At 43.5% G+C, this 14,922-nt stretch overlaps 1 protein-coding gene across 1 annotated transcript; it reads right to left on the bottom strand.

Annotated features, from left to right (window-relative positions):
- Positions 1–1,611: 1,611 nt before the first annotated feature.
- Positions 1,612–13,899, bottom strand: meis3 (myeloid ecotropic viral integration site 3). Its single transcript, XM_030108377.1, has 13 exons — positions 13,519–13,899; positions 12,987–13,090; positions 8,696–8,829; positions 8,253–8,427; positions 8,108–8,158; positions 7,979–8,029; positions 7,298–7,447; positions 7,007–7,118; positions 6,120–6,265; positions 4,018–4,094; positions 3,106–3,164; positions 2,937–3,023; positions 1,612–1,858 (listed from the first exon to the last, which is right to left on the bottom strand). The coding sequence occupies exons 2-13, from the start codon at positions 12,996–12,998 to the stop codon at positions 1,659–1,661; spliced, it is 1,254 nt and encodes a 417-aa protein (XP_029964237.1). The 5' UTR covers positions 12,999–13,090; positions 13,519–13,899; the 3' UTR covers positions 1,612–1,658.
- Positions 13,900–14,922: the final 1,023 nt, after the last annotated feature.

Here is a 14,922-nt window from a genome sequence, read left to right on the forward strand (position 1 = left end):
AGTAGTTTTAGCTCCGCCCACTTCCTGGCTTTGTACAGGTTCAGTGATGGTCCTTCTCTGTGGACAGACTCCCTGATGTTACCTCAGGCAGCAAAAGATAAAGAATCAACAACCATTCAAGCTAATATCATATTTTGAGAGATTTGTGCTTGCATTTAGGTAAACACAAGGCTGCTCAGCTCTGAAGTGGTTTTCACACTCATCTCATGAGTCTCTAATTCACGGCTGTGTTGAACTTGGAGGCCTTTCTGTGAGACGTCCTCTCTTTATGCATGCACTAAAAACGTTTAACTGTTACCTCTGAGTCGTGTGTGTGTGCTCATCTTGAGCCGGTTGGGATCATTTCCAGCACTGATCCTAGTTAGCATCAAACAGTTACTAACAGATTATTGATTATGTAACATTAAAACAATGAAAGACGTTTCTTTTTTCTCCCCAGTTTTTTTCGAATAAAGTAAAAGACCCAAATCACATTAACAAACAGGCGAGCGGTGACCAAGTCTTACAAAAACATTTTAATACTGTATTTCACTGCAATTCCCATCATGTAATTCATCACTGTAATTCATCATCATCATCATCATCATCATCATTCAGTAATACTTCAGAAGTCCCAGCAGAGCATAGAGAGGGAGCCGAATGTTTGAAGAGTCCTTTGGCTGCAGCTCCCCTCACACACCACTGTGACGGACGACAATGTACTAGAAATGCTTACAGAAGTTCATGTGCATGTATGTCTGTGTGTGTGTGTGTGTGTGTGTGTGTGTGTGTGTTTGTGTGTGTGTGTGTGTGTGCGTGTCAGAATGGCTTTCGGTGTTGCGTGTGCTGCGTGTGTGTGTCTGTGTGTTGTTCTGAATGTGTATAGGAAAGATCCTAAGGTAACGGACACCTGTTGGCGTCTTAAGGAGGTCAGTGGTACGAGAGCGAGGCAGACTGGAAGTCATTCATAGTGTTTAGCTTCATGCTGAGGAAGAGCACAAACGTTTCGACAAGCTCACGTGAAGCTGCAACTGCCTGGAGTGGCACATAAATATAAAAATAGAATAAGAAAAAAACTAAAAAAAAAAAAAAACACAAAAAAAGCTTTAAATAAAGTGTGTGTGAAAGTTGTGTGTGTGTATCTTTGACAGTCAACATGTGCAGGAAGACAAGGAAGAAGTGGAGAAGGCGTGATCGCAGGATCGAGTCCCGGCCAGTAAACGTCTGTGTGCTGCAGATCAATGTTCATCAGCTCTCTCTGATCGGATCAGGCGTCTTCCTGTGGAACGGCAGGCATGATGGGAAGTGTGGTTTTAAAGCATGTGTCTCGCCCACAGGACACAGTGGAGACGTTTGAAGAGGAGGAAGCACTTCTACTCTGAAAGAGGTATGGCTTAAACCTGTGGGTCCAGACTGAAATGTGTGTGTGTGAGCATGTCTGTATATATCTGTGTGTGTGTGTGTGTGTGTGTTAATGAGTGGAACAGCTAGGCTACATTGAGGTCAGTGTCTTTCAGTGGGGAATGTAAACTTTCGGAGCAATGTGTCTTTTTTTTCTTTAAATAGTGTTCCGTATGCATACACACACTCGCTCACTCGCACACACATCCACTACAGTTCCCTCATACACACACACATTCACACACTCTGTCTCTTTTCACTGCAGCCCCCCACAGCAGCTAGTGTGCATGTATGTCCAGTCCTTGGGCGAGGAGCGGCTCTGCGGGGTGGGCGTGTGGCGGCGGGTGGAGCAGCATGGCGGCGTGAGGGTGTGGGCCCGGGTACGTGTGCAGGGATGGTCCTGGGTGGGGAGGGTAGCCCGGCTGGGAGAGAAGGGTGCCCGGGTAGTCCCCCTGCAGGGAGGACATGCCCTGGAGACCTGGTGACAAAATATCACGGTCGTTTTCAAATGTTCAGATACAAAGAAATGTAAAATTACAGAACAGATACAAAGTAAAAGTGTAAAATAATCTTCTCATTTTATTAAATATGCAAACCTAAAATATTAAGTATTTTGCTCTGTTAGTTTTATCTGGTCTTAACATAAAGCTGAACTTTTTTTTCATCCTCTCTAAAACAAAAATCAGCATTGTTTTACAAACCAGATTCTCAGTCAGTTTATTCCATTAATCTAAAGAAGCTTTACATTATTTCCAGGAAACAAGAGAGGAAATAAGCTCAGTGGTAATATATCTATTTCTTTAATGTTCTCTCATGAAGTGAGAGGATTAACCTGCTGAAATCCAGACCACCCAGCATCAAAGGCTGACTCTGTGTGATTTGTGTCACCAACTTCCATTACTAAATAAACCTGAGTGTCATCTGCATAACAGAGTAAATTCATGAAATATTTCATTATGACAATGTTAATGGTTGTTTGTATAGTGTGAAAACTAAAACAGAACCCTGTACAATCAGTTGTAGACCATGATGCACGACAACATTTCTGTCCACGATTCTGCATGACCTCCTGACTCAACTGATGTGATGACAGGCTGCTGCATGTGAGTGATGAGATAATTAAACAATGTCTTCAATTAACAATATAGCTTGTCTACTAAAATCCTACATGATTGCATTCGAAACACTCACAGCAAGAATAAAAAAATCCTTGCTGGAATCTCTGTCAAACTGGCAATACTGTGCTGCTTTACTGTGCTGCACCTGGGGAGCTGTTGGGGTTGAGGGGTCTTGCTCAGTGACCCACGGCGGTGACCTGTTGTCACTGGGATTCAGACCTGCACATTTCCAAACAACAGCTTGCTTCTCGAACCTCAAAGCAACCACTTACCCCTAGTTTTGATCAAATCTGTTGTATTTCTATTGAGTGAATTAGTGTGAAATTCAGTTTTATTGTAATAAATGTGGACCTCCAGGACATAGCTGGTGACGCGAGGAGGCGGCCATCCTCCTAAACTTCTCAACAGTGAGCAGCATTTCCCTGCAGGCCGACGTACCTGCTGTCCGAAGCCCGAGATGGGCCTGTCCATCAAGGCCGTAGCCCCCGAGAGCTGCTCCCTCAGGGCTGTAAGGACCACCCTGACCTGTGAGACGACAGCCACCTTCAGACACAGACACACAACACACGCGTATGAACACACAACAATTGCTGGATGACACTCTGACCTGAGCGATTTGACTGGTCAATCATCGGCTGGACTATTCTCCTCCTCGCATTGATGAACCTGGAGAGAGAGAGAGAGAGAGAGAGAGAGAGAGAGAGAGAGAAAGAGAGAGAGAGAGTGTGAGAGAGAGACACGGCCACCCATTAATGGAGAAAAAGGCTGACCGGGAGACTATTAACCTTTTCCCTTTTACAACCACTTAACCCTTTCAGAGGGCAGAGTAAATCAACGTTAGGGCGAAGCAGGTATCGATTGCTCCTGTGATAATTGATTGATCTGTATTGATTTAGTAATTCTGTGCGCTGTAGCAGGGGCACAAATAAAGAAAAATTGGGACGTCAGACGACAAAATCTTCTACTTTTCGTGGTTTTCGCATGTATTTCTTTACAAGGTGTGAAAAATCCTTTGACGAGAACTGTTTGATGAGCAGCCATAAATGCATTCAGTCCGTGTGCATGCAGGCGTGCACAGAGTATTAAAAGGAAACGTGGGAGCTGTAAATAATCCGATTATTGGATATTGATTTGCAATTCTGTTTTATGAACACGGAGCAAGCGGGTTTTATGGCTCTTGCAGCTTGGGGGTAAAAAAATGCTTCGTCTGACATTTCTTCAACTATTACAAGATGCACCGTAATAAAATACATTATAGTCCTATCTAAAAGTCTTGTAAATAGAGAGACCTTTTTTTTAATTAACCTCTACTTGCACAGAACATGACCAATAAAAATAAGCACCCTATAAGCCGTATATACTGAAGCTATTGTGCAGGTCATTTCAGTGGACCGGTCACTAGCAGAACAGCAGGCACGTTAATTTGAAAGTTGGCACTTTACATTTAACCAAGACAGTTTAACTGATTATTGATGTGCAGCGGGGTTTGAATTAGTGTATTGATCAGGAGTGCACTGACCAGTTGTTGACCTGCAAGATGGTCAGTCCCGTGTCCTGCGACAGCTGCTTCTTCTGCTCCTCGGACGGGTACGGGTGCTGAAAGGGACACACACACACACACACACACACCAAACATCCGCAGCTTCAGTTGAAGAAATCAGACTTCAGAAGTGTGTTTATTTAATTTTTTGTGCACTTTTTTGGAAATCGCAAGAGCGAATCATTCACTACGTCTGGGTTTATGTTTTCCACCATTAAACTTAATTAAATATGCTTTTGTTAATTTTTTGGTATTTTTTTCCTCATTAAAGTACTTTTGTTTAATATTGTGAGTAGAGCTAATAAACATCACTTTTTAACCTATCAGAAAAAAAGGAAAAGATAAATAAAAATAACAGCACCAATTCAAATCATACAGGTTATGAAATGTACCGAAATACAAAGTAAAGAAGAAGCTTCTTTACGTAAGGCATGCACACATAGACTATCATTCTAATTATTGTAATATTGTGTTAGATAAATAGATAAACATTCAGTGGGTCAACTATGATAGTTTTGAGTCAGTAACTTTTATGAAATTGGAAAAACGTGCTATAACTCATGTGGAGTTTATACTGAACGAGATCATTACATTCTGTTATTTTTTGGAAAGACAAAATGGGAAGTCGGCAGAATTTTGCAGTACCAGCACCGATACCTGTTCCCATTTGCTTTGATCCTTGCACTAATTCTGAAACACAGAGGTTCAATGAAGTAATGAAGACGATTTAAGAATGTATCCCGTATAAAGTACATATATGTGAGTTCAAATGTAGAATTTTTTTTTTAAAGATGTCAGCAGATACCTCAAAACGTCTGTTTTAGTGCAGTAAAAAGACACTTTGTCTTTCACGATTACAATATAAAGTTACAGGTAGAAAAATACTAATTATACAGCACACTTGTTCTGTTTCAGCAGTCTCATTCACCCGTTCACTCTCAAAATCTTTCACACTTTCACGGAGACAGTTACCATGAAAAGTGCTCACACCCCATGAAGAAAAACTTGTGAAATTAGAAAAGAGGGTGATTGAACCATCAACCGTGGGGAGACAGATCGACTGCTCTATCCAGAACGTCTGAAACCCCCCTCAATGAGCTGCTCGAAATGAGAGAATATTCACTTCAATAAAACAGCAACTAAATGAAGACTTCAACTTTAACTTTGAGTTTAAATGTTCAAAAAATAGTGTGTGAACCCAGAGTGTGTGTATGCTGATGGCCTTCCATCTAAATTCACATCTGTGCTTTCATATTTTCAACCTCAGCAACCCCTCACTCCATCCCTCTCTCTCTCTCTCTCTCTCTCTCTCTCTCTCACACACACACACACACACACACACACACGCTCAGTCTTGTATTTCTATCCTTGTGGGGACCGTCCATTGACTCCCATTCATGTCTAGCCCCTAACCCTGACCCTTACCCTAACCCTAACCCACACCACAACAAAGCCTAACCCTAAAGAAATGTTTTTGCACTTTTACTTTTTTCAGTAACAACAACATGGTCAAGAAAACACTGTTTCTCCTACTTAGGACCGGAAAAAGGTCCCCACAAGGCACGTCGTTCCACGTTTTGCTATCCTTGTGGGGACATTTGGCCCCAACAAGGATAGAAATACAAGAACGCACACACACACACACACACACACACACACACACACACGCACCCACACACACACACAGTAATAATTGGAGTGAAGAAACATTTGACCTGCCTCATTTAGTAGCTAATTACCAATCTAACCACCTCACCAACAATTACTCACTCCATTTCTATCACTTCCACAATTATTCACCAGCGAGCATATTCATATAATCACTTAATCCCCCCGATTTTTCATTTAATTTAATTGACCTCCATTATACGCCGGCTTCCCCTCGCTCAGTCTATTCTTGTCAGTGACGTTCTGTCCCACGCTAAATCCTTTACTTCGCTAATTAGTCTCTCTCACGCCGCATAATGCAACACATGGGCTTTATTTGTTTGGATACAAGTTTTAATCACCGTCCGGAATCAATATTCTCTCCTTTGATGAATTAACTTTGATGCGGTGAGAGTGTGGAGAGGCCGGCTCACCGTCAGGTGCTGGAAGAGCCACGCTCTCATGATGTTTGTGGCCACTTTGGGGAAGATCCCTCTCTTCTTGTTGTTCCTCCGGTCTCTGTCGGACTCGTCCTCCTCTCCTGTGCTGGGAGAAGCGACGCCTCCATCCAGACCGTCGCCTTTCAGAGGACCAGGAGACCAAAGATCAAAGAGTTATCCTCACTCTCTCATCTTAATATTTCCAGATTTCTTCATCTCTTCAGAAAAGTTTTCGCTTAAAAACATTTTAATTACAGATTGAAAATAAAGCTTTCTCTCAGGGTATGTCAGAGATAACACACATTCAAAGAGTTGGTTCAGCATATTTGCAAATTCCTACATGATATGATTGCATTTGGGTCAGTCTGGCCTCACTGTGAGAATGAATGATTCAAAAGAGTTAAAACATTAATTTCAGGCTGAAACTTTCTCTCCTTTTGAAATCTAGTTTTAATGAGTAGATCATCATTGAAAAAAACCTTAGAAGGGTTAAAAGTCAAATAATGATTAAATATCAAATGAGAACAATATTTTTATTTTGCAATATGTATAAATAAGTGATTGTTGCTTGATCATTATGAAATGCTAGAATTAATCAGGCATTGTGTAAATAAAGGATCCTGAAATACTATTAAAGTCTACATGAAGAAGAAAAACTCAAATGGTGAGAGATGAAATCACAGAATGTTACAATGTTTGACATTTCAGCTTTTTTAAATATATACTCAACATCTAAATCATTTTAATAAAGCAGCCATGTATGAATCGGGTTGCACATTTCATGAAAACATTTGTTTCACTGCAGGAATTTCCATCACAACGTTTTGGTGTGTGTGTGTGTGTGTGTGTGTGTGTGTGTGTGTGTGTGTGTGTGTGTGTACCTGCATCACTACAGTTGTCTGCTGTGCTGTGTTGTGAAGGCAGTCCACAGGTGCCTGGCGTTCCCAGAGGAGTTGTGGCGCATTCATCCGGCTCCCGTAACCATGAGGCGTTCTGTTGGGGGGGGAGTGAGATGGAGGCTGGAGGTGAGGCTGGTAACTCCCAGCAGAGGAGGGAACAAGAATTCCTGAAACACGGGGTCAATCCCCTGGAGGGCGCGCAGGCACACGTGACCAGTGGAGTGTTTGTTTTGAAGGGCTGCCGCTTCCACTGATTGATATTCACAATCTCACCTGCTCTGATAGGCTGGTGCAGGATCCAGTGAAGTCCTCCATGTCGGACTTGGAGCCCCCCTCCCGCTCGTCCAGAACCAGGTCTGTGGGCATCTTGCCCTTCAGGCAGGTGATGTACCGATGGCAGAAATTATCGCAGAGGTCATGCACCTGGAGGAGAGATTGAGTCTAATCAGTTGAAGTTTTGAAAAGTTCACTTTACCATAAAGATAAAGGATTTTATCTGTTTTGTTTTTTAAAAGCCCAAATTATGTGTTTGTACAGCCCTGTGTTAGTTTTGAACAACAAATGTCATCCTACAATTGCTCGAGGAGGCTAGAATGTATCAATAATTGCATAAATTACTCAGAGGAAGGTTCAGTAGTTACTATAAGGAATAACAAGGTGAACTTTTATTTAAGTTAGTTTTTCACTAACATATGTCAGGCCTCAGTTAATGACTTTATAGTGACTTTTACTCAACAACAGTGATTTTTAATCCAGTTTTGGGCAGGAAACCCACCATGCTGGGCTGAACCATAAGTCTGTCTCCGTTTCATCCAGCTCTAAGTTCCCGAAATGAATCAGATTGTGTTTAAAATAAAGAGCGTGACCCTTAATTAGATCCCAAAACTGTTTCACTTCTATGATGTTGGACTTTATCGTCAAGGAATAAAAAAAACATGATGCAATCCCACTAACCTTCTCCAACTCCAGTAAATGAAAGCGAAGAACTTGTATGGCCTGGATCATCTGCAGACAGGAGGCGACACATTAACTGAGGCTCTTCTACATTACAGTATGTGCGTATTAATGGCGGGCTCGTCGTACCAGGTTGTCCAGCTCAGGATTGGAGGAAAATATGGGCTTCTCTGATCGGATCTGCAAAAGAAGCTTCACTCATTATGATAAATCACAGGAAATCCCGCACTGAGGGACGTCTGCCCTCCCAATCGCCCTCGCCCTCATCGCTTACCTGCTTTGCGAAGGCGGCGATGTCGTCGTTGAAGGACTCGGAGGAGCAGACGTCGCTGTGGCTGGTCATGCCGGGGAGGTGGGAGGAGGCCGAGAGGGAGGCAGAGTCTCGAGGGGAGCAGGTGGCCAGCTCGCACTTCTCAAACACTAAGGCCAGCAGTGGAAACAGTGGGTGACTGCACACACACATACACACAGGCACACACACACACACACACACACACACACACAGTTAACATAGTCGACATAAACACAGTAACGGTTGACACAGTGTGCATATGGTGCATTCAGAGAATGTGCTGCAAGAAACTTTATACTGCAGCATTTATGAAACGGACAGCTGTGAGCACTTCACATGTATTTTCATATTTGGCACACAAACACACATGTTAATCTGCCAAGAGTGTTTTCCAGCCACCGGCAGCCCCCGTAAATCACGCGTACCCGTAGATCTGGTCTTTGTGGTGTTTGAGGGAGTCAGGGACGGTGGGTCCGTACTGCGGGGGAGGAAGCGCCCTGACGTCGTCCACGTACCCCCCCATGCCCTCCGAACCTGAGTAGTGCACCAACTCTTCATACTGAAACACAGTCAGGTGGGGAAGACAGAAAACATGAGGCGTGCTGTACATCTGTGACATCTTGACGTCGGCTTCAGCCTCACAGATTCCTGCTCTGACACGCAGCTATGGGACCTGATGGGGGCTCGGGTTTCTGGAAGCCTGGCCTAATCGAGTCTGAACTGTTGTGGGCATTTTGTGCAACCATTTAATACTAATTACAACAACCTGTTTGTTGTTTGTACACATTAATATTTCCATAAGAATTAAGAAAATCCAAAAGGATTTGTTGGTGTTTTTATTTTGGCATGCTCTGTGAAAAAGTAAAAAAAAAAAAAAATCGCATTTTAAACATGTTCACAATCTCTAATTATATTATCGATTTTTTTCTTTTTCGTTTTTTAAATGACAAGCACTTTTTGTTTCCCATATACAAAGAAACAAACGCCACAGCTGCAGATCACATTCAGAGACTTTCCTGACTTTTAAACATTCTCAGCCCTGATTTTTTAAAGGTGAACCGTTTTGGATAAATCAGAAGCTCTTTGAAATGTAAACCACTTGCAGATAAATTATTTCACAGGTGAATCCTTTGGTTGAAAACATTTGGATGCCATCTAAATCTCTTCAAATAAAACCTTCTTTAAACTTTGCGTGCTCAAGTTTATGTCTGTTTGATGTAAGGATGTAAGAACAGAGAAACAATCAATTTGAACAGTAATAATCTATATAAATAATTTGAATTATTAATGATGCAACAGGCCTGAGCTGAGTGGTGCTTGCTGAGGACTAGTGATCTTATTGCCAGTGAAGTACGAGCGGAGCGTCGGAACCATACTGTCAGGGTAAGTGTGTGAAAACATGCAGAAATCATGTAGCCTGAGGAGCAACAGACTTTTGCCAATAGTAGCCTGAACTGAAACACTGCTGCAGACTGGAGTTCAGATCTTTCTGCAGATTTGCCAAATAAAACACAGTCAAAGTTATTCAAAAGTCAAAATAAAAGACAAAATAGATGCAGCAAATGTCAGACATGGTTTAAGGTTTTTTTTTAATAAAGTTTCCTTTTGAAGGCTTCATCAAAACAGTATAGCTTTGAGTGTGCAGTTAATTAAATGCCTTTTTGGAGGGCAATGCACTTATTTCAATACTATATTATTTATTTACTTTATTACTTATTCAATACTGCACTATAATTTTACTGGCCAAGTTCACTTGAGATCACACACCACCGGTCAGAATCTCAAAAATCAATCCCAAATATCCCTTTGCATGTTGCTTTCTTCTCAACAATTCAACAATATCACATCTATCAACATACAATATCTAAGAAAGGATCAAATGCTTGTGCAAACGTTGTGCATACATTTATATGTATGATTTACACACACGTGTATATTCTTAAGTCAGTGAACCACTTGGTGTTTCTTCTTTGATTTTACTTGAGAAGAATCACACACTTCTGTTATGTGTCGCTATCAGGATGATAGAGCCCTTGTGAAGTCCTCTCAAAATCAGTGGTATAAATATACAGCCATCAAGGTATTTCTTAACGGCAGGTTTTTGCAGTTTTTGAAAGGTCCTCTATGCTGACAGAGAAGTGGGAATAAGGAGTATGAGACCTCTGGAGGAAGACGATGAGTCTGTAGCTACTAATATTGTCTCCTCCCTCCTGAAGTCAAGACTAGACAGGAGACATGCAAAAACATCACTCATGACCTCCTGTGACAGTCTCACTGACCCTCCCCGCACGCACATGCACGCACATGCATGCACACACACGCACACACACACACACTAAACACAGCAGATCAGATGCACATATGGTGTGTTCACAGACACAATGACACATCCAGACATACATTCAGTAATAAAAATTAATGGGAAAAAAAAACTTACTACAATTTTTTATTTCAATTTGATTTAAGTTAATAGAAAAATAGATTTATTTACATTTAAAGTGAGTTATTCCTCAAAGCTAATTAAATGTTAATAGATAAGTGCTCTGATCTTTTATCCAACAGCGACTCATTTGAGGCAATTTCTGACTTTCTATTGTAAAGAAATAAAAATTGACACTGACATTAGGTCAATTATCCTGAAATATTCTCTATTTGATAACCTCTGAGAATTAAATTAAACATTAAATGTGATTATTTTACACCATGTCTGCACTCCTGGAAACCCCTCTGCTGGACCCCCTGGAGGTCCCTTCACTTTGGGAACCACTGTCCTAAATGGCTGATCAAATTGTTGCATTTCAGAGTCCCATATGGTCACCGGGATCACAGAAAGCACCTGCTCTGAGGCCCTGTCCCCGGACACCTTCTAGTTTTTATGGAGGCCGGCTATTAACACAATCACCGCTATCGGATTGCGCGTCTCTCTTTACGCACGGCCCCTCTCGAGTTTCTGTGCGTCAGGCGGATCAAAGCGCGCGACTTGGGATGACAAATTCCGCGAATTATCCTGTTTTTCTTTCAAAGTCACGGGGTTTGTAAACGGGATTCAGATGGCAGGACGATTTTTTAATCAGTATTTTAATATTCTGAAGTGTATGAGACCTGAGAGGCGCGTTAAGTCTGCTGACAGAGTGCGCCTCTACAACTGTATTTATATCCAACAAGACAAAAAAAAAAAAAAAAAAAAAAACCCTTCTCCCTGCAAAAATACAAGATCAAAATGAGTCCGATTCTTCCCTTCAGGTGCTAAGCTTCAGTTTTGTAAAACTGGAGTTTATTTTAAAAGAAAGCTTTATATCTTGAATAATAAATGCAAGAAACTGTGAAGATGTGCCATGTGTTGGATATTGTACAAAACCTTTGTCTGGAAAGTACAAAAGATCAAACGCGTTAGAAGTTTGCCAGTTCAACACTCCAGGAAAAAAAAGCGACAAAGCTGAACTTTGAGAGAAAAAAAGTGATTTGAATCGTCCGAAAAAAACTTGTTTTTGCACGCAATCATGTAACAGATATGAACAAAAAATGAATCTGTACAAGAACACGTTTATTCATACGAAAAAGTACAACTTTTTATAATATTATGGATGAATAACTTATGTAAGTCTTTTACATTTAAGCTAGTCACGGCATTTCAAACAAACCTGTTGGAGATCTGGATGTCACAAAAACAGGAATTTGTAAAAACTTCATCCGCACTTTCTTTCCCCTGTGTACACATTATATCACCAAACACCTTTTAAAATAACGCAAATTATGCACTAATGAGATAATATTCACACATGAATCAAAGTTTAAACTGCAACAATAAGTTGAACCCGGATAATTACGTTTCATTACGCTCTCATGTTGCTATTTCCCTCTCATTTTATGATGAGTATCTTCATGTGTGATGTGTGGTTAAATTTAATAACCCCTGCAGGTTCTGCTGGTTCTGCGAGCTGACCTCCTCTCCCCCCTCAGTCTGAGGTCCAGCTGCCGCACGCACTGTTTTCATACAGCAGTGATTTTCTGTCCACACTCTGTACATGTCTAATTGCTCTCTTCCACTCAGAGGTCTCAGTCCGCTTGCTGCCCGGCAGCCTCTCCTCCTCCTCCTCCTCCTCCTCCAACACCACCACCACCATCACCACCGAGCCTCTGAATCACTGTAGCAAAAAAACTGACCTACTTTTCGACTTGGAGAGCTGCGTCTCCTCTCTCTTCTGCCTCTGCCTCCCTCCTAATGACCTGACTTTGTAACCCTGATCTGACTGGCGCTCCACAACAATAAAGTCACACTGCTTCAGTGGAAAGAGGATGTAATCTCAGCGTGTTTATGAAGTGTATCCCCACTTCATAAATTAGGGGTGACAGCTGACACTGGTGAATTTTAAAAGTTGTTTCGTAAAAATTCCCAAAACAAAACATTGTTTTTCAGTTTGTTGTACTGCTTTCAAATCGCAATTGTTTCTCATTTTGGCCTTTTTTTTTTTTTTTTACCACAACACGAGTTCAGTGTGTTTTACTAGTCCATTAGTGCGTTTCTAGAGGGCCTTGTGTTTTTGTATGGAGGCTAGTGCACTGACTGCAAAGAGGATTCCCCAACCATGTGCGTCCATTATGATGCCTCTCTAATTACTTTTCTTGTGGTGGTATAAGATAACACGTCGTCCCGGGCAGCCTGTGGTCTAAATCACTCTCATTAGGGAGATAAATGGCATTAAAAGCAGCACCTACCCTCTTCTCCATGCGACTCGACAGCCAGTCCTACCCCGGAGATGCTGATGCGCTGCTGGGCTAGTCCAGCGAGCTCGGCTCCCTTCCCTCCGGTCCTCAGGCTCCTGGAACAACAAACAAATTAAAAAAAAAAAAAGTACATTTACTGTGTTTTGTAGTGACCAAGTTGTAAAATATCGTGAGAAAAAAAACAAGCGTGTGAGGACTCCACACGAACACACACAAGGTGGAGAGGACCAGGACCTGCTCCCTCTCTGTGTGTGTTTACTCCGAGTCCGTCGCGTTTTATGTTACAGCATAATGACCGGACTGGAGGTTTTATGGCAGCCTGGTATCATGATACTCTATTGCCTATGTAAGTGTAATGGTTTCTAATAAGCTGAGAGGTAATAAACGCAATAACAATTCCCGCAGCCTATTAAATGCCGCTGGCGGATGAAGCGGGGGGGGGGGGGGGGGGGGGGGGGGGGGGGGGGGGAGGGGGGGGGGGGGGGGGGGGGGGGGCTCCGGTAAACGCTGTAAAATGTCCCACCGAGACGTAAATAACGGATCCAGTCCCTGTTCGGGCCGTGTAGTCCAGACAGGCGGCGGGGACCCGGGAGCGGCCGCAGCGGCAGCAGCCTCCTCGCCTCGGATCGCTCCGTCGGGATGCTCGGTGCTCGGCTGGAGGAAGACAGGATGCGTCCCCCCTCCCGCGTCTCTCCTTCTTGGTAGCTCGCGCTCTCTGTCCGCGCAGCATACGGCGACAGGCTGGAAAATGTCACGGCCGGGAATGAGCGATGGTGTTTTCAGCCTCGAGAGGAGAGGAGGAGGAGGATAAGGAGGAGAAGGAGGAGGAGGAGGAGGAGTGGTGATGGTGGTGGTGGTGGTGGTGGTGTGCGGGGAGGTTTCGGAGGGTCAAAACGCGACGGGGTCTCTTGGCCCCCACCCTGCCTCCATCCCTCCCCTTCCTCCCTTACTCCTCCTCCTCCTTATCGCGCACACAAACGCCAGAAAAGAAGAGGACCCCCTCTATCGTTTTATCTCGGCCATTCTCCGCGTCCTCCCTCCATCTTTTTCCCCTCATCCTCCCCGCAGCTGCGCTCCCATCATCCCGGGATAACTCTGGAGAACAATCTGAGGCGGGACGATCAGTTCATTTGTCATTCGATCCCACACGAAACTGTTTTTAAATAACACAAATATAAGAAAAACTTTGGGTTTATTCTGACTCCCTCTCACAGTGAGCTGTGGATGTTTGAAGCAGTGAGTCCGCCCCCCCTTAACAGCTCTCAGAGTGTTTTATTGTTTCTGTATCCCATCCAAGGTCAGCCTTTTGACGCGGCCCAAATGTCGCCCCTTTGGCCCTCTCTTTGTTGATTGAAAAGTGAGAAAACAAAACTATTACTGAAAGGGGAAAGTTTAATTTTAACCAGAGAGTGAAAGAAAGCAACTCTTTCTCATGGCAGTGGGACAGCTGACCTGCCGGTCTTGTGTTGTAAATGACACCTCAGTAACATAATAATTATCCAAAACGCTCCTCATTCCCCGGCCCCGCTGCGAGGGGCCAACAGGCGGCTGCACTTCAATGAGCGGCGGCCCGGTGGGGACCGGCAGGCCGGGGGCAGGCGTCTCCGTGGGCGGCGCGGAGCGTGCGGGGCCCCGCACCGGCCCCCGTTCAGCGCGGGGGTCTTTCAACTCGGCGGGGGGGCTGGTTGCCCACCGAGGTGATCACAGCGCCCGACCCCCGCCTTACACTGAGCCGGTAATACAGCCGTGAAGCTGCGTCAATGGGCTGGAAAAGACACTCCGAGGCTTGTTTTTGCTTTAACCAGGTTGAATGAAAAGGGATTAACAGCGGAGTGTGCAACATCTGAGGATTTCACGTTTCCAGGGGGTTCTCCTCAGCCTTTCAGTTCACAATCAGATTACACTCAAATAGTGGTGACTTTAGGGG

This window comes from Salarias fasciatus, chromosome 14 (assembly GCF_902148845.1).
Source record: "Salarias fasciatus chromosome 14, fSalaFa1.1, whole genome shotgun sequence".
NCBI lineage: Eukaryota > Metazoa > Chordata > Actinopteri > Blenniiformes > Blenniidae > Salarias > Salarias fasciatus.